At 44.7% G+C, this 26,980-nt stretch overlaps 1 protein-coding gene across 1 annotated transcript in view; it reads left to right on the top strand.

Moving 5' to 3' along the window:
• St8sia1 (ST8 alpha-N-acetyl-neuraminide alpha-2,8-sialyltransferase 1) overlaps nt 1–26,980 on the top strand; it is a 144,414-nt gene that overhangs the window by 73,873 nt on the left and 43,561 nt on the right. The window contains exon 3 of the mRNA XM_006990039.4: nt 20,625–20,734. Within this exon, the coding sequence (XP_006990101.1) occupies nt 20,625–20,734 (110 nt within the window). The remainder of the gene's footprint in view (nt 1–20,624; nt 20,735–26,980) is intronic.

Genomic DNA, 26,980 nt, shown 5'->3' with positions numbered 1-26,980 from the left:
TGAGATCTGGGACAACTCATTGAATATTTCATGTAAAAATAGATGCATACTTTATCAATGCAACCCAAGAAAGGCTGATGGGGAAGTTGAGGCAGCAACAGCCTTCCCTGTGAATAGTTCAGTAACATAAACCAAAGACCTTGAACATCCACTCTTCCCCGACTGTATCTAAAGATGTCTCTGAAGCACACGACGGGATCAGTGCTCAAGGTCATGGAGCAACAGGAGAAACACTGTATGGATTGGGTTCATGAAGGGATCTTTTAAAGGGCATCTTGAAGAGGCCTTGGTCTGCTGATTTCTATAAAATTATCCAAACTTTATTGTCCATATCAAGGAGAGAATAGCCTTGACTGATAGCCACCCACCCCATCACTGCCATAACTGGCAACGATTCAAAGGTTTTTGTTGTTGCCAGTGGAACTTGTGATCCTCCTGCCTCAACCACTAAAGGCCTAGGATGACAAGTGTGTGCACCATTATTGTTCAAAGGTGTGCAAAAACTGACAGACAATATTCAGTGTTAAGGAGCTGATTAAATTGTGAATTACCGTTGCAGCTGGATAACATGATGACACAATGACATGGAAAGAGACCCGCCATACATTGTTAAGCCATCAGGCATGCATGCGCAAGGGCTGGGGGACCACAGGGAGCCATGAGCGAATCTTAATGTTTTTCTCAATGGAAATGAGAGGAACTTTCCAGAACCCCTTTGGAATTTTTTGTCCTGTAGAATCCCGAGTTTGTCTGTTTCTAACTACCCTCCCAAAGAGCCTCTTAATTCATTTGAGCTCCAGGAGAAGGGGATTTTTTCTCAGTCACAGGCAAAAAGTCCCCTAAAACACATATGTTCCTGTACTTTTCTGAGTAATTTAGGTTTGTCCTGCCCATGACCACCGCTCTTTGAGTAGCCGAGTCTGCTGTAACCTTGCCTGAGTTCTAGAGAACCACATACAAACCACATCCCCTAGATGAACTGGATTTGGCTGCTACAGTTTTGAAAAACCATTTGAAGCATGTGCCCACATTTTGTGTATATCTGTACATGCACATGTTTGTGTGAATGTACATGTATGCAGAGGTCAGTAGTCAACCTTAGGTACAATTCTTTGGATGCTGTCCACCTTGGTGTGTGCATTGAGCGGCAGTGAGTGAGCCCATGCATCCTCATGTGGAGCCTGGAACAGAACACCCAGTGTCTTCCTCTATTGCTTTCTGCCTCATGCTGTGAGACACAGTCTTCCACTGAACCCAAGGCTTGTCATTTTTCTGCCTGAGTTAGTTTGGCCAGTAACCTCTCAGGAGCTGTCTGCAGCTTCCACGCTAGAGATACAGATGCATGCAGCCATGCTCAGCTTCCTATGCGAGTGCTAGGGATTTGAACTCAGGTCCTCATGTTTGCCCAGGGAGTAGTAGTTACTTTTCCTATTCCTATGACCAAATACTTGATATGAAGCAATTTAAAAGGGAGTGTTATCTGGGTATCTGGGTTTACAGTTTGAGAGAAGAGCCATCATGGCGGGGGAAGCCATCGTGGCAGGAGTGTGAGGCAGCTAGTCACAGGAATAGTCAGGAAGCAGAGACAGATGAAACCTTGCACTCTTCTCATTGTTCCCTTTTCTTCACTTGGAGACCAGAGATCAAAGATATGTGCAGTCTGAGGAGGTGGGTCTTCCCCTCCTGTTGAACCTTTCCTGAAACACACACACACACACACACACACACACACACACACACACACACACACACACGAGAGATAGAGAGAGACAGAGAGACAGAGACAGAGAGACAGAGAGAGACAGAGAGAGAGACAGAGACAGAGAGAGAGGGACAGAGACAGAGAGAGACAGAGAGAGACAGAGAGACAGAGACAGAGTCAGAGAGACAGACAGAGAGACAGACAGAGAGAGAGACAGAGAGACAGAGACAGACATACACACAGAGACAGACAGCGGTGTGTTCCCATTGTTATGGGTAGCACACCAGAGATGACCATTCAGACACAGTTTATAGTCAATTGAAAGTCTTTATTCCAGGCAGCTGAGACTAGACCACAGTGTTTGGGGACCCAGGTGTGGTCCTGAGTGTCCAGAACATGGGGGTTTTTAAAGGCAGAGACCATGCCCAGGCATCTTGCTTGGCAGCTGCAGGGGGCTTCTATTTGAGGCAAGCACTTTGATGGAGGCTAAGATAAGCAGTTAGCTGGAGGGGTTCTCCACAAGCAGGTAACTTAACAGAAGCTAAGATAAGCAGTTAGCTGGAGGGGTTCTCCACAAGCAGGTAACCTAACACAAGCTAAGATAAGCTACTTAACACGTCCTGACCTTTAGTTCCTAGAACAGAGTTGGGTCATTTTCCATGGGATTCTCCATCAAAGAGTTCAAATTCTAGTTAACCCAGAAATGTCCTCAGCAAGAATACAAGATGCAGGAACCTCTGGACTGTCTAACCCCATCACACCATGGAGATCTAAATCCAGTCCAGTTGACAGTGATGTGTGTGAGGGGTTGAGAGCATTTGATTGATTTTATATGAGAATATTAATGAGATACTTCCAATTCCTAAGCTGTACCCAGAGATCCTTCCAACAGGGTGGAAATGAAATGTATTAGTTACTTTCTGATTGCTCTGGTAAGACACTGCCCAAAAGGAACTTGGCAAGAAAAATGTTGATTTCAGCTCACAATTCTCAGGTCACACTTCATCATTGAAGGTATTCAGGTCAGGGACTCAAACAGAAACCTGGAGGCAGGAACTGAAGCAGAGACAATGGAAGAATGTTGCTTACTGGCTTGCTCCCCATGTCTTATTCAGCCTGATTTCTTATAGCACCTAGGACCACCAGCCCAGGAGTGGCATCACCTACAATAGGCGAGGCCTTCCTGCTTCAAGCACCAATCAAGAAGAAACCCCACAACCTTATCTCATGTATGCATTTTCTCAATTCAGGCTCCCTCTCAGATGATGGCATGGGTCGGTCATCTTGTGTCCAGGTGACATAAAACTAGCCAGCCCAGGTACCAAAGATATGCATCATAAGTATGAGTGCTGGGGAGTCTGATTTATGTCGAACACATTATGGAAAGGGGAGAGAAGGTGGCTACAAGGCAGAATGAAGTAAATCAAGATGTGATTATAGGTAAGAATTCAGAGGCTGCTTAAGTGATTGGAGGCAATTTGGGAAGCCTTGCTGGCAATAAAGGGTTGACAGGAGTCAGACTCATTCCCTTTGATGCTTTTCAGAGAGTGGAGGAAATGCAGACAGCAATACTCCTAAAAAGATCATCGGCTGCTACATTCCTTGGTTGTTTAATAGATAAAATAGTTACACACCAGACAATCCATCTTGGTTTCTTTCTCAATGCAAATATTTAATTAGTAGGCAGCTGATCTTGGTACTGTTAGTTTAGGTCTCTAATTAGTGAAACTGGATTAACAGTTTAGCAATCCGCTATGTTACTGACTAGCTAATATGCAGTATTTATAACTGAGGACAACAGGGAAGTCTTAATTCATGTGACCTTTTAATGGAACAAACACCAAGCCAGAGGTCAGGATTGTCACCCTGGCCCTTTGCACAGTGCCTGGTAACTGGTTGCATGACAATAAATACTTGTTAAATGTCCTTAGTTGAATTTTGCTTGATGTTTGTAGTTCTTGAATTGGGGGAAATGGGAGGAAGGAGTACTATTGTGTCCCTTTTTGTGGCAAGGTCACATCTAGAAATAGGTGAGAGCAGGATGGAGTTAGGGAAACAGGAGAGGGGCGTGGCTGCTGCAGCAGGGGGGAGGCACCTTCAGCTGTGTTTGAGGAAGCACAGGTATGCCAGAGCAGTGGAGGAGGGGATGCTAGGTATCTGCCTAGTTAATGTGGGGCACAAAAGAACAAGCAGGAAGTTCATGGTGGTGCTGGGTTCTGGGTACCTTGGTGAAGCTCTCTGTCTGGGGGAACATGGTGAGACTTTTAGTTTGAAAATGAGGAACTTGCACCAGGCTTCATTTTAGAAAACTTAGAACATGAATTACTATCTACCATGGGGATGAACTAGAAGCCATATATATGTAATCAGTAACAGAGAGAGAGAGAGAGACAGAGAGACAGACACAAAGACACAGAGACAGACACAGAGACAGAGATAGAGAGAGAGAGCTCTTAATTACACTGTGGGGAAGAATTCAGCAGCCTCTGAAGCAGTAGATGTTGGGATGATTTGAAGAGAGAACCAAGCAGAATCAACTCAAGATTTCTGGTCTGTGATGCCAAGGCCCTGTTGGTTCACACAAAATTTTAACATTGGCCACTTTGTGTCAGATGTGACTCCTCAGTCCTCAGAGTTTAGGGATTAGACACCAAGGCTACAAATGAGAAGCCCTAGGGACGTGGGTCAACAGAGCAGAGGGAAACATTGGAGCTGGAGTCAGTTGAAGGCTGATGGGGTCCAGAGGCAATACTCACTAACACAGTGCTCCTCAACCTTCCTATTGCTGTGACCTTTAATACAGTTCCTCATGTGGTGGTGACCCCCAACCATAAAATTGTTTTTGTTGCCACTTCATAACTCTAATTTTGATACTGTTATGAATTGTAATGTAAGTATTTTTGGAGTAGAGGTTTGCTGAAGGGGCCACGACCCACAGGTTGATAACTGCTGTGCTCACAGGAAGCTTAGTCTCTATGCCTCTTAATGGTGTTTCCATTGAAGGATGTGTAAGCATAGGGTCTGGGATGATGGGTGAGTCAGTCCTTCCTGCTTTCAGCTCTGCCATGGAGAAGACTTCCTGCTGCTTCTGAAATGTTCTGTGCTCTTTGTATTTCCTTACACCACAGAAAAAATAACGGCTCCAGTGATTTTGATGACTTTGAAATGAAATCCCACATGGGCATGGTGTAAGGTACAGTCTCTGCCACTGCTTTGCCATTCAGGAGACAGAAATGACATCAGCAATAATTAATAATTAATAATTAACTGGGCATTGACTAAGAGATGTTCAGTAAGTCTTCTGAATGGTCACATGGAGTCATACCATATGGAGTTGTGTCCTCAGCTAAAATATGAATGAAATATGCAAAATTTCAAAGTGTTACTTTTTATAGTAGTCTGAGCAACAAATTTTAATGGACAAAAGTACCCAGTTCATGATGAGAATGCAAGCAAGAGGTCCTGAGTTCAATCCCCAATACCCACATAAAAAACCTGGGTGTGACATTTAATTGTAATTCCAGTACTGGGGATGTAGAGACAGGAAAATCCCTTACAGCTCCCTGGCCAGCCAGTCTAGCCAAATCTACAAGCTCTAGGTTCAGTGAGAGAGACCCTGTTTCTAAAAGATTAGGTGAAGAGTGACTGAGAAAGACACCCAACATTGAGCTCTGGTCTACACACACACACACACACACACACACACACACACACACACACACACACACACACACACAGAATATTCAGTATATAAATATTCATATCATTCAACTTCCAATTTTGCATGCTCTGTAGAAAACATAATATGGACATTCTTTTTTCCAATCACAATGATGTTAATAGAGAGGGCATACCAACCTCAGCATTAACATTGTGGGGAAACTGTCCTTACACAACTGCAAAACTGTTAAATAGTTTTGAATGCAGAGTTTTGCAAATATTCTCTAGTCAGTACATACATATCCCTAGAGAAAGTTTGGGATAGTCTTTTGAAAAGAATTCAATAACTAAATATCTGTAATAAGAAACATTTTCCTTTAAGTAAATGAACTAGTTACTAGATATTTTTCATCACACAAATGCTCACACTTGCAAAGGAAGAATGTAGCTGAAATTTTAACGTGGACCCCCAAGGACCTTGTCAAATGATGGAAGGAACAAATGCATGCTAGTTTACCTCCTGGAAGGAACAGGGCTTCTTTGAATCAACTGTGTCTCTGATTTGCCTGGCCAGAGGGTACCATGCTTGTCAGGGATTTATTTCTGGGAAACTGTTCATCTTTAGTTGAAGAAATGAAGCAATTGAGCCAGAGACACAGTTATATGCATCTGAGGAATATCGGTGGAGGGCTGGGGCTTAATTGGTGTGTTGCTTCCAATATAATTAGGTCCTTGAACAGGGCAATGCAATTAAATATGTTGAGGAGGGCACAATTAGATGGGTGGATGATAGAGTAATTACATTCATAAGAGGGGGGCTATAATTAGATGTGAAGCAGGGAGGGGTGTGTTTAGATGCTTAGGTTGAGGTTATAATTAACATATGTGCAAAAAATTAAATTATGTGTGTGGGTGAAGTATAATTGAGTGTGGGCATCCATCTCCAGTGGTAGGTGAGGGGACAGAGAAATGACAGGGCTGGGTGCAGTAAGGTGTGTGCTGATGTCCTTATGGTGGAAAACTTGAAGTTTTCATCAAGAAAAGTGGGCATATGTTTTGACAGGGTGACTAATATCAGTTGGCATGGTGGTGACAACCTTTGGGTCATTTAAAGGTTAGCAAATCAAAACTTCTATTTGTCTGACATGATTTCAGCTCTGTACTTAATACTGGTAGTTACTCTGTCTAACAGTCTCATTTGATGGCTGGGAGATTTTTTTTTTCTAGCTTTAATTTATAACTATGTGAGTAAGTCTTGTTCTCTGTCACCATCCAAGAGAAAAGAGGCTGGAGGGAAATAGTGGAGTGAACAAACAAATAACAATAACAAAAGCTCATCACCTCCACTAACAACAAAAGCAAGAACTCTTCTGTCCAGTTGTCTCCCCTGTGTGTGTCACAAATGAAAATCAGCATCAGCTCTTAACTAAGAGAGTACCACCTGAAGTTACACACACAGTGAAATCACTCTTAACTGAGAGAGTACCACCTGAAGGTACACACAGTGAAATCACTCTTAACTGAGAGAGTACCACCTGAAGTTACACACTGTGAAATCACTCTTAACTAAGAGAGTACCACCTGAAGTTACACACACTGAAATCATTCTTAACTAAGAGAGTACCACCTGAAGTTACACACACAGTGAAATCACTCTTAACTGAGAGAGTACCACCTGAAGGTACACACAGTGAAATCACTCTTAACTGAGAGAGTACCACCTGAAGTTACACACACAGTGAAATCATTCTTAACTAAGAGAGTACCACCTGAAGGTACACACAGTGAAATCACTCTTAACTAAGAGAGTACCACCTGAAGTTACACACAGTGAAATCATTCTTAACTAAGAGAGTACCACCTGAAGTTACACACAGTGAAATCATTCTTAACTAAGAGAGTACCACCTGAAGGTACACACAGTGAAATCAGCAAACTTTAACCCTGGCCACTCAGTTATTTCCAACTTCGAAAACATTGTTTGTTCCTAAATAGTTACGATAGCCACCCTACAAAAGATCAACAAAGCAAAGAATGTGAACCACAGCTAAAAGGGGGACTAGAACCTGGTGCAGGAAGCTAGGAAAAGAAGAGCCAATGGCAGGTAAAACTCACTCAGTGTACTGAAAAACACGACATCAATGCAGGAATGTACAGTGAGAAGTCTAACAGCCAGATCTATCCCATATTCAGTGTAAAACCATGGAATTCAGGTGTGGCATCACACCTGCTGTCTTAGCAACATAGAAAGCTGAGGCAGGAAGATCAGGAGTTCAAAGCCAGCCTCAGCTCTATTATGTGTTGAAGGCCAACCTGGGTCACAGAGTGAACCCTGTCTTAGAGGGCAGAATCAAGCCAAAAGCAAGCAGAGGAAAAGCAAAACCAACATCGACAAGAGCAATGAAAACAACGCGGAACAAACTCCATGCTTTTATTGTGGGTTTTTTGTTTTGTTTTGGCCCTTTTGGTCCAATGGTGACTAGTGATGTGGGAATGTAAGCCAAATAAACCCTTTCCTTCCCCACTTGCTTTTGGTCATGGTGTTTCATCACAGCAATAGAAACTCTAACTCGGACACTCATTGTAGACAATCGTTATTTCTAAGTGGTATGAGAGGCTACACTGATCTCTCTGCTCCACCAACTGAGGTCACAGTTGATTGTCTCTGCTCCTGGGCTGGGTAGTCCTTGGCCCTGTTCTCCTGTATAGACACACAGGAAAGGGAGGAAGAGTCAAGGCATCTGTCTTTGTGAATGACCCTGGTTAGCAGGTCTTCATTCATTTATTATATAATCATTCAGGGGTGTTCTAGTACTGTTTGCATAAGGCACAAACCCCCAGGCTTAAGTTTTCAGATGTTAATGGATTTTTTTCACAAGTCATTCTAGAAATAAGTGAGAACAGGAAATCAGTGACAGGCATCCGCTCTCCTGTCAGCGGTTCCTCCTGATGACAGTTTGGTGATGGTTTTGTTGTATGCTGGGGTGGTTTCCATGAACTGCCTTGTTTACTAACACCAACAGAGGCTACCAGTTTGAGACAAAATAACAAACAGTAAACCCTAAGCTTTCTGAAGTGCTAAAGAAATGATTTTATTTGATTCCACATAGGTTTACAAGCCAAAGCACACAGCTCTGACACAAAACTCTCATGACTCATTGCGAATAGATGAGTTCTTGCTTGCATCTAATCTGCTCGCACCGTCAAGTCTTCCTTGGGAATGTGAGTACATTCTATCTGGCACAGTAGCTGCAGATCTGAAGAGTAAAAACAATCCCTTGGGGAGATGATGGAGTTAGGGAAACAGGAGAGGGGCGTGGGTGCTGCAGCAGGGGGGAGGCACCTTCAGGCTGTGTTTGAGGAAGCACAGGTATGCCAGAGCAGTGGAGGAGGGGATGCTAGGTGTCTGCCTAGTTAATGTGGGGCACAAAAGAACAAGCAGGAAGTTCATGGTGGTGCTGGGTTCTGGGTACCTTGGTAAAGATCTCTGTCTGGGGGAACATGGTGAGACTTTTAGTTTGAGGATGAGTAATTTGCACCAGGATTCATTTTAGGAAAATTAGATTATGAATTACTATCTACCATGGGGATAAACTAGAAGCCATATACATGTAATCAGTAACAGAGAGAGAGAAAAAGAGAGAGAGAGAGAGAGAGAGAGAGAGAGAGAGAGAGAGAGAGAGAGAGAGTTAGCTCTTATCTCTTAATTACACTGTGGGGAAGAATTCAGCAGCCTCTGAAGCAGTAGATGTTGGGATGATTTGAAGAGAGAACCAAGCAGAATCAACTCAAGATTTCTGGTCTGTGATGCCCAGGCCCTGTTGGTTCACACAAAATTTTAAAAGTGGCTGTTGGCCACTTTGTGTCAGATGTGACTCCTCAGTCCTCAGAGTTTAGGGATTGGACACCAAGGCTACAAATGAGAAGCCCTAGGGACGTGGGTCAACAGAGCAGAGGGAAACATTGGAGCTGGAGTCAGTTGAAGGCTGATGGGGTCCAGAGGCAATACTCACTAACACAGTGCTCCTCAACCTTCCTATTGCTGTGACCTTTAATACAGTTCCTCATGTGGTGGTGACCCCCAACCATAAAATTGTTTTTGTTGCCACTTCATAACTCTAATTTTGATACTGTTATGAATTGTAATGTAAGTATTTTTGGAGTAGAGGTTTGCTGAAGGGGCCACGACCCACAGGTTGATAACTGCTGTGCTCACAGGAAGCTTACGTCTCTATGCCTCTTAATGGTGTTTCCATTGAAGGATGTGTAAGCATAGGGTCTGGGATGATGGGTGAGTCAGTCCTTCCTGCTTTCAGCTCTGCCATGGAGAAGACTTCCTGCTGCTTCTGAAATGTTCTGTGCTCTTTGTATTTCCTTACACCACGGAAAACATAACGGCTCCAGTGATTTTGATGACTTTGAAATGAAATCCCACATGGGCATGGTGTAAGGTACAGTCTCTGCCACTGCTTTGCCATTCAGGAGACAGAAATGACATCAGCAATAATTAATAATTAATAATTAACTGGGCATTGACTAAGAGATGTTCAGTAAGTCTTCTGAATGGTCACATGGAGTCATACCATATGGAGTTGTGTCCTCAGCTAAAATATGAATGAAATATGCAAAATTTCAAAGTGTTACTTTTTTGGGGTTTTTTTTTGTTTTGTTTTTCGGGACAGAGTTTCTCTGTGTAGCTTTGTGCCTTTCCTGGAGCTCACCTGGTAGCCCAAGCTGGCCTCGAACTCACAGAGATCCGCCTGCCTCTGCCTCCCGAGTGCTGGGATTAAAGGCGGCGCCACCAACGCCCGGCAGAAAGTGTCACTTTTTATAGTAGTCTGAGCAACAAATTTTTTTTTCATTTTTTAAATTTTTATTTTATTTTACAATACTATTCAGTTCCACACAACAGCCACAGATTCCCCCATTCCCTCCCCCTCTCGCCCCCCTCCCCCTTCCCCCAGCCCACACCCCACTCCCACCACCTCCAGATCAAGGCCTCCCCCCGAGGACTGAGATCGACCTGATAGACTCAGTCCAGGCAGGTCCAGTCCCCTCCCCCCAGACTGAGCCAAGCGTCCCTGCACAAGTCCCAGGTTTCAAACAGCCATCTCATGCAGTGAGCCCAGGACCTGGCACCACCGCCCAGATGCCTCCCAAACAGACCAAGCCAATCAACTGTCTCACCTATTCAGAGGGCCTGATCCATTTGGGGGCCCCTCAGCCTTTGGTTCATAGTTCATGTGTTTCCATTCGTTTGGCTATTTGTCCCTGTGCTTTATCCAACCTTGGTTTCAACAATTCTTGTTCATATAAACCCTCCTCTTTCTCGCTAATTAGACTCCCAGCGCTCCACCCGGGGCCTAGCCGTGGATGTCTGCATCCAGATTCCTCAGTACTTGGATGGGGTTTCTGGCACAACCATTAGGGTGCCTGGCCATCCCATCACCAGAGTAGGTCAGTCCCGGCCGTCTCTAGGCCATTGCCAGCAGTCTCTTGTGGAGCTATCTCTGTGGATTTCTGTGGGCCTCTTTAGCACTCGGTCTCCTCCTTTTCTCATGTGGTCTTCATTTACCATGGTCTCCTATTCCTTGTTCTCCCTCTCTGTTCTTGATCCAGGTGGGATCTCCTGCTCTCTTTCCCTCGACCCTCACCGTTCATTGCTCCCACTCATGTCCAGGCTGTTCATGTAGATCTCATCGATTTCTCCATCACTGGGCGATCCCCATCTCTTTCTTGGGGTCCTGCTTTCCAGGTAGCCTCACTTGTGATGTGAGTAGCAGTCCAGTCATCCTTGTTCCACATCCAGTATCCTCCTATGAGTGAGTACATACCATATTTGTCTTTCTGAGTCTGGGTTACCTCACTCAGGATGATTTTTTTCTAGATCCATCCATTTGCCTGCAAACCTCATGATGTCATTGTTTTTCTCTGCTGAGTAGTATTCCATTGTGTATATGTGCCACAATTTATTTATCCATTCTTCAGTTGAAGGGCATCTAGGTTGTTTCCAGGTTTTGGCTATTACAAACAATGCTGATATAAACATAGCTGAGCAAGTGCTCTTGTGGTATGATTGAGCATTTCTTGGGTATATGCCCAAGAGTGGTATAGCTGGATCTTGGGGGAGATTGATTCCCAATTTTCTAAGAAAGCGCCATATTGATTTCCAAAGTGGTTGTACAAGCTTGCATTCCCACCAGCAGTGGAGGAGAGTTCCCCTAGTTCCACATCCTCTCCAGCATAAAGTGTCCTCAGTGTTTTTGATCTTAGCCATTCTGACAGGTATAAGGTGGTATCTCAGAGTTGTTTTGATTTGAGCAACAAATTTTAATGGACAAAAAGTACCCAGTTCATGATGAGAATGCAAGCAAGAGGTCCTGAGTTCAATCCCCAGTACCCACATAAAAAACCTGGGTGTGACATTTAATTGCAATTCCAGTACTGGGGATGTAGAGACAGGAAAATCCCTTACAGCTCCCTGGCCAGCCAGTCTAGCCAAATCTACAAGCTCTAGGTTCAGTGAGAGAGATCCTGTTTCTAAAAGATTAGGTGAAGAGTGACTGAGAAAGACAGCCAACATTGAGCTCTGGTCTACACACACACACACACACACACACACACACACACACACACACACACACACACAGAATATTCAGTATATAAATATTCATATCATTCAACTTCCAATTTTGCATGCTCTGTAGAAAACATAATACGGACTTTCCTTTTTCCGATCACAATGATGTTAATAGGGAGGGCATACCAACCTCAGCATTAACATTGTGGGGAAACTGTCCTTACACAACTGCAAAACTGCTAAATAGTTTTGAATGCAGAGTTTTGCAAATATTCTCTAGTCAGTACATACATATCCCTAGAGAAAGTTTGGGATAGTCTTTTGAAAAGAATTCAATAACTAAACATCTGTAATAAGAAACATTTCCCTTTAAATAAATGATCTAATTACTAGATATTTTTCATCACAGAATGCTCACACATGCAAAGGAAGAATGTAGCTGAAATTTTAACATGGACCCCCAAGGACCTTGTCAAATGATGGAAGGAGCAAATGCATGCTAGTTTACCTCCTGGAAGGAACGGGGCTTCTTTGACTCAACTGTGTCTCTGATTTGCCTGGCCAGAGGGTACCATGCTTGTCAGGGATTTATTTCTGGGAAACTGTTCATCTTTAGTTGAAGAAATGAAGCAATTGAGCCAGAGACACAGTTATATGCATCTAAGGAATATCGGTGGAGGGCTGGGGCTTAATTGGTGTGTTGCTTCCAATATAATTAGGTTCTTGAACAGGGCAATGCAATTAAATATGTTGAGGAGGGCACAATTAGATGGGTGGATGATAGAGTAATTACATTCATAAGAGGGGGGCTATAATTAGAAGTGAAGCAGGGAGGGGGTGTGTTTAGATGCTTAGGTTGAGGTTATAATTAACATATGTGCAAAAAATTAAATTATGTGTGTGGGTGAAGTATAATTGAGTGTGGGCATCCATCTCCAGTGGTAGGTGAGGGGACAGAGAAATGACAGGGCTGGGTGCAGTAAGGTGTGTGCTGATGTCCTTATGGTGGAAAACTTGAAGTTTTCATCAAGAAAAGTGGGTATATGTTTTGACAGGGTGACTAATATCAGTTGGCATGGTGGTGACAACCTTTGGGTCATTTAAAAGGTTAGCAAATCAAAACTTCTATTTGTCTGACATGATTTTACCATTCAGGGGTGTTCTAGTACTGTTTGCATAAGGCACAGTCCCCCAGGTTTAAGTTTTCAGATGTTAGTGGATTTTTTTCACAAGTCGTTCTGTTGGCCAGGAATATTTTCACAGTTGGCTGTTGGACTTGGTTGCTGACAAAGTCTTCCAGCTTTCAGAGATGGCAAGATTGTTCAACAGTTCAAGGCATGTGCTGTGCAAGCCTGGTGGCCAGAGCCTGTTTCCTGTCACTAAGCTAATGGTGGAAGGAGAGAAAGCATGGTACAGAGTTGCCCTTTGACCTCCATAACAGCACTGGAGCATTTGTGCCCACAGCACATACACAATAAAACAGAGTGTTTTTTAAAAGTCTTCTAGCCTTCAAAAATCCTTCACTATCATTCCTGGTGGGAAACATCTAAGAGTCTAATTTTCATTGCGTTCATTTATTAACTTTCTGAATGTTGTCTAATAGACAAGGAACCTTGGCCTCTTACTTCCACACTCTGCATGGACCCATCTTGTTGTTAAAGCCTGGGTTAGTAGGAGCAGGGCACATCACAGCTTTCCTGGCAGCTTCCTGCCCATAACAGATATTTATCAAATGGTTGTTGAGTGATCACAGAGGTTTGTTACCAGAGCTAAAAAGCGGCCCAGAGGTGCAGTGTGTGGAAGATGAGAAGGCATGGGGGCCTTTCAGGTGAGACCCTGACCAGCTTTACAAGCCACCTTCCTCTTAAGGAGTGATAGGCCTTGTTCATGAGATTTAAGATTAATTGATTTGTTTGCTGCATCAAAAGGAAATCCTACTGTTGTCTTCACTGTGGTGAACTCAGTGACAGTGCTCCCCATCGGCTCAGCCCTTCGGACACTCCATCTCCAGGCGGTGGCAGTGCTCCCCATTGGCTCAGCCCTTCGGACACTCCATCTCCTGGTGGTGGCAGTCTTAGGCGGTGCCGCCTTGCTGGGGGAAGTGCCTCATCCTGAGGCCGGCTTTGTGTGTTCAGAGTCTCTTCCTGCTTCCTGTTTTCCGTCTCTGCTGCACACTTGTATTTGAAGATTCCTGCTCCCGCTGCCATGCCTCCCCACCATAATGGATTCTTACCCCTCTGGAACTATAACCCCAAATAAATTCTTTCTGCCATAAGTTGCTTTTTTGATCATGGTGTTTATCACAGCAAAGCATTTAGGATGCTCAGCCATCAATCCATGGAACACATTGCTGATCATTCTGTTCAGTGTTTGATTTGATAGAGAATGCCAAAAAAAAAAAAAACTCACATTTTAAATCTCATAGTTCTTTATAAGTAAGTGTAATAGATACATCTTCAAAGGGACCAATGGATTGAAAATAGGATTTTGTTGAAAATCTATGTGAATCCTCTAAACAAAGTATCTCACATAAAGATGGATTATGTAAAGCAGTGTTTTAGCAATACACTGAGGGCCTCACTGACTTTCTCCTTGCTGTAAGAAAACACCCTGAAAAAAAAAAAGTCTTAAGAGTAAAACAGTTTATTTTGGCCTACATTTCCAGAGGTACATAGTCCATCATTGCAAGAAAGCATGACAGAGACAAGGAAGGCATTGACAGGAACAGGCAGCTGGCTGGTGACATTGAATCCATACTCGGGAAACTAAGAGAGAAAAGGAAGTAGAGCTAAGCTATAAAGACTCAAGGCCCTCCCCTAGTGACATACTTCCTCCAGTGAGGCTCTGCCTCTTAAAGGTTCCACATACTTCCCGAACTGCACCACCCACTGGAGATCAAACTCATGAGCCTATGGGGGCACATTTCCATCCAAATCACCACAGCAATGCCCCAGGAAGGAATTTAACTTTATGTATAGTAATGTTGATTTTATATAAATGAATGTCTTGTAATATAAAATATCATATATATCTATAGCACTTCACAGTATTCCTGGTGATGCTCAATGACCTCATCTGTCTTTAATTCTGATTGGAGAGTCATCATTACACTTGCTTTCCTGGGGGCCACTGAGAAGAGGAGGTGCCTGGGAAGTGAGATTCTAAATACACCTTATCACTGTATTTCATCTAATGTATCCGAATCAATTCTTTCAAGTGATAATTTTTATTAATATGAGCAGGGGTGTGGCAGCTTACTACCATACTTGGATATAGCAGCATGCACGGAGATACAGCAGAAAACACAACATGGCAGGGCTTCATAAAGATACTCCCTCAATCATAAGATGCACATGGCTTGTCCCACGTAATGTATGCTAGAAGGAGATCCCTTGCTAGACACCATTCTGGACAGCACCGACCATTGCCAAGGACCCTGATCCTAAACTAGAATAAGGATATTATTGTCCCATTATTATTAAGTAGCTAACACCCACAGTGTTTTCTCAATTAGGTTTTTCTTGTTGTAAGCTTTGGTGTAGTGTTATTGTTCGCTGGTGTATTAGCATTGCCAGCAGAGTGTTCTTGGGCACTTGAGAGCATTTATTGAAATGAAGTGAGATGGATTTCTTTTGTGAGGCCAGCAGTTAAGAAAATGAAGGAGCAAACAAGTGTCGGATGAAAGTCAGAGCCCCTTCTTTTCCCTAGAGCCTCAAATTTTGCTTGAGGGTGGTGCTAAGGGCGTAGACATATATTACTTAATTTTTCTCCTAATAAAGTGGTTCTTTATTGTTAAGATAGAGTTAGACAGTTAAACAAATCACTCCTTTGCTTGTCCATGAAAGCCCTTAGAATCTAGAATTGCCAAGGCGTAGACAAATCCATGACTCTGGTGGGAGGAGACAAGGAGTGGAAACAGAGAGGAAGGTGAATGGGTTGCTCTTCTGAGGCACAGAGGGAGTTCTGTCCATCAGCCAGTGCTTCCACAGTGTCCTGCACAGTGTGACATCCCTGTGGAGGGAAGGAGCAGAGCATGGAGGCTTGTGACATCTGCCCCCTGCCCCATAGCCTGGTCCTTCAGGTCCATGTAGCTGCTACCAGAGTCTACCTGTCCAGAGCCCAGATTCTTGCCTGAAAATCTGGGGTAGCCAGCCCTCTGTATCCAGGGTCTCCTCTTTAATAGCTAAGGGGTTTGGGGCTTGCATTTATAAGCCCCACTATTAGTGGAGAATGCCTGGGACACCCCCCCCCCAGCTTAATCATTACAGCAGGACTATGTGAGACTCATAGTGTATATTCACATATTAATTGCATGTTTTCTTTTAGTATATGATGTTCCAGGATACATCTAAATGGATATACATTTATATACATCCAACTCAGTAGACTCAGGTCAACTTTCATCCTTACTGCTGAACCTCTCCTGGTCAAGGACACCTGTGGCCTCCATGTTGCCCAGTCCAGGGGTGGGTTTCATCTATTATTACCCTTCATCTGTTAGGAACACTTGATGTGTTTTTCCTGTGGCTTGGTTCCCTAAGACCTTGTCTCTTTTCTATTCACCTACATCCTGGCTCTTGACTTTAAATACCCGATCACTCTCTGTGGTGGTTTGAAAGAAAATGGCCTGTGGTAGAATATTATTTTAAAGTGTGTTACTTTTGTTTATGTTGCATTTGTTTAACTCTGTGAAGCTGTGTTACTGTGCCTGTCTAAAACACCTGTTGGTCTAATAAAGAACTGTCCAATAGCAAGGCAAGAGAAAGGATAGGCAGGGCTGGCAGTCAGGGAGAATATATAGAGGGAGAAATCTCAGAGAGAGAAGTAGTCAGAGAAGGAGGAGGACATCAGGGGTCAGTCACCCAGCTACAACCATCAATGGAGTAAGATTTACAGAAGTAAGAGAATGGGAAAAACCCAGAGGCAAAAAGTAGATGGTATAAGTTAAGTTAAGGAAGGCTGGCAAGAAACTAAGCCAAGCTAAGGCCGGGCATTCATAAGTAAGAATAAGCCTCTATGTGTGATTTATGTGGGAGCTGGATAGCAGACCCTCAAACAGAGCAGAAACAAACAACAACAATGCCCCCCAAAGGGAGTAGCACTTTTAGGAGGTGTGGCCTTGTTGGAGGAGGTGTAGTCTTATTGGAAGAAATGTGTCACTGTGGAGGTGGGCTTTGAGGTCTCATATATGGTCAAGCCCCAGGCAGTGGTGGCACACACCTTTGATTTTAGCACTTGGGATCTCATGCCTTCAATCCCAGCACTAGGGAGGTGGAGACAGGAAGTGAGATGGCTGGGCAGAGAGAGGAATATAAGGCAGAAGGAGACAGGAGCTCGGTCTTTTTCAGGCTGAGTATTTCATAGTAGTAAGAACTTGTGGCTGGCTGCTCTGCTTCTCTGATCTTTCAGCTTTTTCCCTCATGTGTGGCTCCAGGTTTTCATTATTAAGACCAATTAGGATTCATGCTACACAAGCCACACCAATGAAACACACCAATGAAACAGACCACTTCCTGTTACCTGCAAGATATAGGACTCTCAGCTACTTCTCTAGCACCATGTCTGCCTGTGTGCCACCATGTCCTACCATGATGATAATGAACTAAACCTCAGAACTGTAAGCCACCACCACAATTAAATGCTTTCCTTTATAAGAGTTACCATGGTCATGGTGTCTCTTCACAGCAATAGAATTCCTAACTAAGACACTCTCCATTTTTCACTTCATACAGACCAGTTCCCTGTCTGTGTATTCAGTCACATACTACACAAGGCCACTTGGACATCTGAAGATCATGGTACCCTTGATGTTCTCAAGACTGAGCTCTTAATCAGTCCCCCAGACACGCTCCCTGCTGTGGTCCTCTCTAGCTCAGGAAACAGCTGGTCATTGGTTAAAGATGAAACTGTTAGCGCCATTCCCCATTCCTCTCTCTTCTCTGTTTTCTTTCCTTCCTTTATTTTTGCACACCAGCAAGTCCATTTGCTACTTCCTCCAGATCCCTCCAGAATCAGATGTCTTTCCCCTCTCTTGTCTCCTTGTTCCAGGTCATTGAAGTCCCTGGTGAGGAATATCACACCAGACTCCACCCTAGTCCCTTTTCCTGTCTAGTTTCGGTTCATCTTGTTCTCACTCCAGCATAGGTCACAATGGCACCCCTTCACCTATTGCCATTGACTTGTTCTCATCTTAGAACAAAAATTGCTGTCTTCATGACACCCTACATGGCCTCATTCACCAACCTCCACACTTATTTCCTACCAATCTCTACTCCTTCTCTCTCCCTGCTGACTCATCTGCAGACAAAAGAGGCCCTTGCCCCTCCATCTCCCCCTAGGAATGTCCCCTCTTCAAGGTCTTTGTACCAGTGGAGGCTACTAAGTCCTCACACTCTCAACTGCCACAGGAATCTGCCCAAGGGCTTCCTCTGCACTGTGGCTGATCACCCTGCCGACCTTTGCAGCTCCTGTCAGGAAGCATCTCCGGACCATCTTGTGCTGATTCCCGGTTTCTCGCCACAGACCACCTCACCATCTGTCCTCCTGCTCATTTCCCCTGCATTCCTTTGCTCTTCTCTGCTTTCCTCAGAACGGTGTGAGCACCCAGGGAGCATGGGTTGTGACTTGTCTTCACCAGTCACATGTCACAATAGACATTTGTGGAATACACAGGCAAGCCAACGTGCGCATCAGTCCCCAACTCTCCATCTCACTGATGGTGGATAATGCTGTTTTTCAAGTGTTAATTCCATGTCTTTTTAGGAATGACTAAAAAATATATATACATCGTCCTGAACAAAGTTGGTCTCCCTTGCCTGTCTCCCCTCATGCACGCACCTCACTCTGGAGCAGTTTATTGGGCTGATCTCTGCTGTGGTGATGCAGGCAATTCTTTTTCTCCCTGTGGGCAAATGCTTAGACATTACACTTCAAACACCACATATTCATCACCAATATTTACATAGCTCTGGCTGTTCATTTTACTACTAGAAATCACGGGAATAAAATCTTCTCATGTTAGATTAAGTGCTTCCTTCAGCTACCAATGAAAGCAGAGACTCCTGGGAATTTTTTTCCTGGCTGAGTTATTACTTCATGCCCAGGCAGGGGCCTTCGACTGTATATTCATGAACTAATTCCATTTTATCTTCGGTATAGTCTGTATTTTTTGCACATGATCCATGCAAATGGCGAGGCCTATCAATCTGGCTGTTTTCTAGACCAGTTTGTGTGTGTATTCAAGGTCTTTCCCCCAAGAACTCCAACGACTGTTCTGTTCCAGCATCTCCAAGGAGCCTAGGTACCTGGCAATTCTTGCTGGCCCAGCTAGAAGAGGCCGAATGATTCATTTCACTTTCAGGGACCATTACTGGGTTTCCATATTCTCTGGCACTATAAATAGCACTCCAGGGAGCACTCAGGCACACAGAACATTTTCTTTGCAGTCTAGCTCGATATTTGCAGAAGAAAGTCACATGCTGTCTGGTTTGACACAAGTCACCTGTCCCTTAATGGCTCTTGAGTTCTAAACAGAACCACCCAGGGTGTTCTGCTCACAAGTGGTGTCTTTCCTTCCAGCAACACTGATGCCTTTGTTTGTACGGCCACTTCTGCCTGGCAGGGTCCTGAGTGTTCTTCTTTCTATGTGGGAGGTGTGTGTGTGTGTGTGTGTGTGTGTGTGTGTGTGTGTGTGTGTGTACATGCCTGAGGGCCAAAGGTCAACACTGTGTGTCTTTATCAATTGCTTTATATCTTATTTTCTGGGGAAGGGTCTTGTACTTAGCCTGGAGCTCATGATTCTGCCCAGCTGGCTGGCCAGTGAGCGCCAGAATCTCCTTGTCTTGTCTTCACTGCCTCCCCTCCCTGCCCCCCATTCTAGGATTCTGAGCGCACACAGTCATATTCAGGTTTTTCACACAAGTTGTACGGCTCACACTCAGGAGCTCACACTCAGGAGCTCACACTCAGGAGCTCACACTCATTAGACAAGCACTTTGCTGACTGAGTCATCTCCTTAGCTCTTTACTTATTCTTCAAATGACAAAGCTCTGTCTGAGTACCTACCTACTCCTTCATGGCTTTGCCTAGTGGTTGCTGAGGCTTCCTCTTCAGCAAAGTTGGCAACTTTATGGTACAGTTTCGTTTGTGGCCAAAGTTCACACTGGTCACTCCTTCCTCTCTTCACACCCCACACTGTGAATCTTGAAGCCTCAGACTTCTGTATCCTAGCTGTCCCCAGCAGTTAACTTAAGAAATACCCAGAAACAGTTGGGAAGTGAATGGTCAGGGTGCCATTGCAATCACACGGAGAACAGGATTCACTGGACTTTATTTCCTGTCTGAGGCCTTTAGAAACAATCTCGTATTTAGTTTGGACTTTTCTGTTTTCCCTAGCAAACACCCTGTGGTATATGCTCAGCCAATTTGAGAAGGAAAAAAAACAAAAACAAAACCCAAAACAATGACGCTGTTACATTTAAATATATTCCAGGGACTTTTTGTCGTTTTGCTTCACCCTCCCGCCCTTTTAAAGCTCAAAGAAACAGGCCAGTTTGTTCCTCCTTCTCAGTATTTTTGCCCTGCCGAGTCTTCCTTCAAATTCCTCAGGTCTGCTGTCAATAATGATTTCGGAGCTCTTGTATGTTCTCTGCAGTGAAAACCCGCCTTGTTTTCTGTTGCTAGGCAACTCCCTTCCAGCTGCCATTGAAGAAATGTGCGGTGGTGGGAAACGGTGGGATTCTGAAGATGAGTGGCTGTGGCCGTCAAATAGATGAAGCAGATTTTGTCATGCGGTAAGAGAGCACCCACAGTGTGGCCTCTGACTCCTCTCCTATTCCCGCCCTTCCTTAGCCCAGGGCCTTTCAAATCTAGTGGCTTGCAATTAATCCCCTGTCTTGAGCTGTCTTTAGCTTCTGGTCAACCCCATAGACAAGTGAGTTAGGAGCGCACCCAGGGATCGAGCGAGCTCAGGGCGGGCTTTCCCCCCAGAAATTCCAAAGCCAAGAAGGCTCCGCAGTAGCAAATGCTCTGCTGCTAAGGAGGGCCGCAGGGAGAAGTCTGGGCTCAGACCTTCCCTGAGATTAGGTACTTGGGCGATTAAAACCTTGAAAATTGCTCTTTCCTCAGGGCTGACTCCATATGCATAAACATTTTAGTCATTGTAAGTGTACCCTTTAGTTTTCCACAGAAGCATTAGAAAGGAACACGTGGGATCTAAAGATGGGGTTTGGTCTGCGTGTGACTAGGAAACTGGCAAGAAGCATCGGAGAGGGAACTTCACATCGGGAGGAACCTTGGTCAAGGGACTGAGCAGCAGGGGGATGTGGGGGCACAGATGTGAGTGCTGTAAAGGGCAGGGGCCCCTTCAGGGCAGTGATAAAAACTGCTAAGCCTGACCAAAGGAATTCACCTTCACACTGCAGACCGCCAGCCAGTGCTGGGCGAGTCTGAGCAAACCCTGCTAAGGAGACATGTGGAGAGCGCAGACTGCACGTGGCTGTCTTGGCGCAGATGGACAGACGGTGTCTGGCTAAGAAGGAGGGAAGGTGGAGTGTCAGGAGCGAGGGCTCTAGATAGAAATCACGTGAGGTGACACATCCCGAAGCCAGGTCAGGATAAGGAGTGGGCTCGGCAATGAGAGGTGTGATGGAGTAGAGGAACGAACGGGCCAAGCGACAGGGCCGTTCAGGGCGGGGTTATGGAGTGTGTGTGTGTGGGGGGGCGGTGAGGGAAATGTAGAATAATTAATGAGTTCAAGGCTAAGCATGGCCCCTGGAGTGCGAGCTCAGCTTCTCTGAGACATAGTGTGGAAAAAGGAAAACATGTCTCATTGAGGAAACAAAAGAACATTGAAAGGCCGGGGGGAATCTTTCAGATGAACCCCAAAATTTCAAGGACATAGAAATGACTATGAACCAGGAACCCAAGGATCCTCTAACCAGAAAGGACCTAAGTTTAAATCCTGGTATCTACCTAAAAGGCCAAATGTGTTCATAATTCCAGAGGTAGGGAGGTGGAGACTGGAGGATGCCTTGTGTCTGTAGAGCAGCCAGTCTAGCTGAATTGATCTCTTCAGGTGAGAGATCTCAAGTGGGAGACCCTGGCTCAAAATATAAGAGGGAGAGTGACTGAGGAAGGCACTGTTGCAGACCGCAAGCCTCTACATGCATGGACACACACACACACACACACACACACACACACACACACACACACACCATGGGTGCACATGTAGGGTGGGGGTGGGGCTGGGGCTCTGAGAAGTCTAATCCAACTTGGAGCTCGGAGCTGTGTGAGAGTGTTTCAGGGGGAGCCATTTTCCTAGAGAATGCCACATACCCTCTCAGAGGAGAGTTGCTTCGCCATCAAGACATGGCGTCTCACTTGGTGACACTTGTGGCAGTGGGTTGTGGGGTGTAGGTGTGGGGGCGGGGGTGTCCTTCCCTTCCTGCCTTTCCTTCGGGAGTACTGTAATTTCCCACGGTAGGGTTGTGTTTTCTTCTCCACTGCTATTTAGTTGATTTCACGTTATTTTTGCAATGTACACAAATAATGGGGAGGAGTAGAGGAGGTTTTAAGACAGCAAGTGCTGCACTTGTTTCAGGAGAGGCATGGTCCCCGCCGCAGGCTGAGGAACAAGGTTCAATAAACGCTAACACAGAGCAAGGTTTCATGGAGCAACCTTCTCTACAGCTCCAGTGAGTGCTGCTTGGGTGTCACAAAACATGGGAGAAGATGTAGGAGCCATATTTACGTCACAGGAGTGGATAAAGTCTCACAGAAGGCTGGGGCAGAGGAAGGTAGCAGGGAACCACGGTGATGTCAGCACCCACTCCAGTCCCTGGGTTATTACATGAGGCTGAGAAGCTATTAAAGAACAAGGTTGGGAGGACATGCCAGCCTCATGGTTAACCAGGTTGGTGCCCTACCTAGTATCATTTTACCTCTGCCTAGGCTGTTGGAGGAAGGGGAAGGAGACATCCCTCGGTCAACCCTGATTTTATACATCTGTGAATACTGTGTCATTGTCCTGTTTACATCCTTTTCAAACCTTCAAGTTGCTCTGAAGCACATTCAGTGAGGAAATGTTAGAAGAGGCTTTAAGGCCAGAGCTTGGTTCAGCAGCTCCAGCAGGCTGTGCGTAATTAAGTAGTCCCCTAATTCTACCCATCACCGACCCATCATCGTTACAGCTCTCATCCTGGCCTACAAGCTAGTCCAAACCTGTTCGTCCTGAGGGTGCACACTTGCCCTCATGGATAACCGTCCTCATCTGGGGTGGCAGGCCTGTCCTATGAGGTTTTTATTTGCCTGGAATTTAAGGTGACTCAAGAGAGGGGCTAAGAACAGTGACATTCTGCTGTAGCATCCCAAGTGCAGCACAAGATGAGGACAGAGATGCCCGTCCCTCCTCCTGCTCTCAGCTACCCTGCAGCCCAAGGGGGAGCCAAGCTGTTTAGCAACAGCAGATTCTATTGCTCCCAACGTGTGTGTGTGTGTGTGTGTGTGTGTGTGTGTGTGTGTGTGTGTGTGGCTACCATTAGGAAGATGAGTATTTTCAACTTAACATGGAGAAGAGCTGGCCTACGCACCATAGGGGATTATCTCATGGTGCCCCATTTACCCCAAATTGACATGAATAGGTTGGCCTTTTACACAATCTGCTGTGGATACTATACAAGGTCAGGACTATTGAGTGCCTGGGAGATTGGAAAGCTGCGGTATGGGTAAATGAAGTGGGGGAAGAGGGTCTCCACACAGACTTGCCTATACAGTGTACCCAGATTACAGTTGAGAATATCCTCCAGGCCTCTCCTTCAAGCATTCCATGGTGTTCTTTGCACAGACATTTTCTAGACATATTCTTCAAAATGTTAAAAACCAATTTCCCATTTTTCAAAATGCACATTTATTCTTTAACCAAAAGTGGCACTTTAAAAATAATTTTGTGGGAATGGTTGTGTGGCTCAGTGGGTAGGGTACTTAGATAAAACTGGATGTGGTAGGACACACCTCTAATCCCAGCACTTGGGAGGTGGATCAGAAGTTTAGGATCATCCTTGGCTACATAGGGAATTTGAGGTATTCCTGGGCTACAGGAGACCCTGTCTCAGAACAATAACAACAAATTCTTGGATTCAATTTCTCTAGAACATTTCAAGGCAGAAGTATTAATGATTATACATTGAAGACAGAATGTGTGGCTCACAGTCACAGTATGGCAACAGTTTTGAAGCCTTTTGGATTGTGTGCAGAAGACTGTTCTGCGTGCTTTCACACACACACACACACACACACACACACACACACACACACACACACACACACACAGAGTGTTTTTCCTTTGTTGAGTGTCGTATCCAGCATGCCCATTCCTCATTCATTTTACTCTTCTGTTCCTGGATCTCTTTCAGGATCACAAGCATTACCATTATGGAGATACTTTAAGCAACTAATGTTTTCTCAATTGTGACAACAAGCAATAATGTGGAATTTGGGACACTTTATCCAATTATGCCTTATTAGAAACAATTTGACTGTATTAAATGGGCCTTTTATGTAAACCTATGTAATTGTCAATTTAGGAATTGAGGAGCTAAACTCATAGTGCTCTTTTCCTGAGGAAAGAGATACAGGGAAAGGCCCTGTTATTTGTGCTGGGAGAGAATGTCTACAGAACAGAAGGTGGACATTTCACCGATATGCACTGTCATCCGTTTTCAGAAAGCCACATGGAAAGTCTGTCTTGCTATCAGCACCCCTCTTTTAACAGGAGAAACCAATTCTGCAAATTTTATTGTTGTTTGGGTTTTTTAAATTTATTATTTATTGACAGAATTTTTTTTTTGAGGTTTCACTCCATGGTAAAAGATATAAATGGATCCAGGCATATGAATCATGGAACACAGAAGAAAGCAAAAGATTGTATATGAAAACTATTTTGTTATTGACAAGACACATCACAAGGACTCCCTAGCAAAACTTAGAACCTACAGTTGATTCTCAGATGTTCACAAGGGCAGTCCAGATCAAAGCATCCTTAAGAGGCATGTCCAAATTTTAGCCTGTGTTTTATTTGAGAAGCCATCTCTTGTCTTTGCAAAGAACAGTTAAATAGTGCAATCACAATCTGATCCATACTACCGCATGATGGGGCCTGGTTATTGATGACTGAGTCCACTCTTCTGCAAGACTCCTCAGGAAGCCACATGGGGTATGGTGTCACCATGAGCTTGTGGATGCCTTAAGCATGGGCTTTGTGACCAGCTCCTCCACGGTGTTCCACAGTGCCCCCCCACCCCCCTGTTTGCTTTCAGTGAATATTCAACAAGTCACCAGCTGGCTGGCTGACTGACCTGTGTGGCTACCAGAAAACCCAGTTTTGTTTTGCTTTTTTTTTTTTTTTTAATTACCCACAAGCAGATGAAAGGGAGATTTTTAATCAACATGGAGATGTTTCTGCCTGGATGGCCTGGTGTGTTGGGAGTCACGGGGCTCATAAGGAAGAGAAGCTGGAGACGGGAGCAGGTCAGCTGATAGCTGCACAGGCAGTTTCATCTCCGGGGCACACGGGCAGGGACGATTTAGCAGCTCACAGAGACCACATCTTTGTCTATAAATAAGTCATGCAAGTTGGACATGCCCTGATGTGGTAGGAGTCAAGTCTGACATGTGGTTGGAGAGGAAAGATTCAACTTATAATGCAAATGCATGATCAGATTTCTGTGGTCTTTCTGACAGGATAGTTGTGGCTGTGTGAAACATCAAAACAGAGAGTTTTAGCAGCGTGCTCTCCATCCTTCCCATGGCCCAGGAAGGCAGGCAGCGTTGTTATCCTAGTTCCAGGTCACGGAGGAACTGTGGGCAGGGGAATGCATGAACCTCCTGACACCACAGGTTTGGATGTGAGACAGGCGTGTTTCCCACTCTATGCATTCCTAAGCCATCATTACCAAAGGAAGCGGTTAGGGCAGGGGTGGAGTTTGGGGGTAGGAGTGGGGTGATTGCTCTCTCTCATGAAGAACATCACTTTTTAGGCTGGGAAGATGGCTTAGTTGGTAAAGTCCTAGCCACACAAGCTTGAGGGTGTGAGTTCCACCCCCCAACCCCCACCCCCATGGGAAAAGCGAAAGCTGGGCATGGTGGCAGGTGCCTATAATCTCAGTGCCATGGAAACAGACAGGAGGATCCTGGAGCTCATTGGCCAGCTAATGCAGCCACGTCAGTGAGGTCCAGGTTCAGTGAGAGACCTTGTCTCAAAAAATAAGGTGGACAGTGATTGAGGAGGACACTTAATGTTGACTTCTGGTCTCCACCTGCGTGCACAGAGCATACTATCTCCCCACCACACACACACCACTTTTACCCTTGACGGAGCAGCACAGTTTTCTGGGTAGAGAACACCACAGTGTTGTGGGTGACAGTGCTCTCTGTCATCACTTTAATCACCTACACCTTGGCCACATGTACAAAAACCACTCACGCATTAGGTTAGCTGAATAGTACGTGACCCAGAAAGTGCTGCTGCAATGTAAATTTTTGGAAAATGAAAAACATGAAAAAATAGCATAATTCATCAGTGTTTATATGTAGGCAGAGGGTGTGGGGAGGGGCATCTGCCCTCTACCTTCTGAGCCCTCATTTCAAGTTTAAAGTGCTCTGTTCTACCACTTCAAATGTTTTTTCTTTTCTCATTATTTATGAAGTGTGAGTGTGTATGCATCACATGTGTGTAGGTTCCAGCAAAACCTAGAAGAGGCTATCAGGTCTCCTGGAATCAGATTACAGACAGTTGTGAGCTGCCATGTGGGTGCTGAGTCCTGGGTTCTCTGCAAGAGCACTAAATGCTTTTAATGGCTGATCCATCTCTCAAGCCCCTATTTATTTATTTATTTATTTATTTATTTATTTATTTATTTATTCATTCATTCATTCTTATGTTTACTTTTGACACAAGGTTTCATGTGGCCCAGGCTGACTTAAACTCACTGTGTAACCAAGGCTGCTTTGGATTCTGTATTCTCTACTTCCCAAGTATG

Source organism: Peromyscus maniculatus, chromosome 3, assembly GCF_049852395.1.
Source record: "Peromyscus maniculatus bairdii isolate BWxNUB_F1_BW_parent chromosome 3, HU_Pman_BW_mat_3.1, whole genome shotgun sequence".
NCBI lineage: Eukaryota > Metazoa > Chordata > Mammalia > Rodentia > Cricetidae > Peromyscus > Peromyscus maniculatus.
The sequence above is the reverse complement of the archived record's forward strand: the minus strand, read 5'-3'. Positions and strand labels throughout refer to the sequence as shown.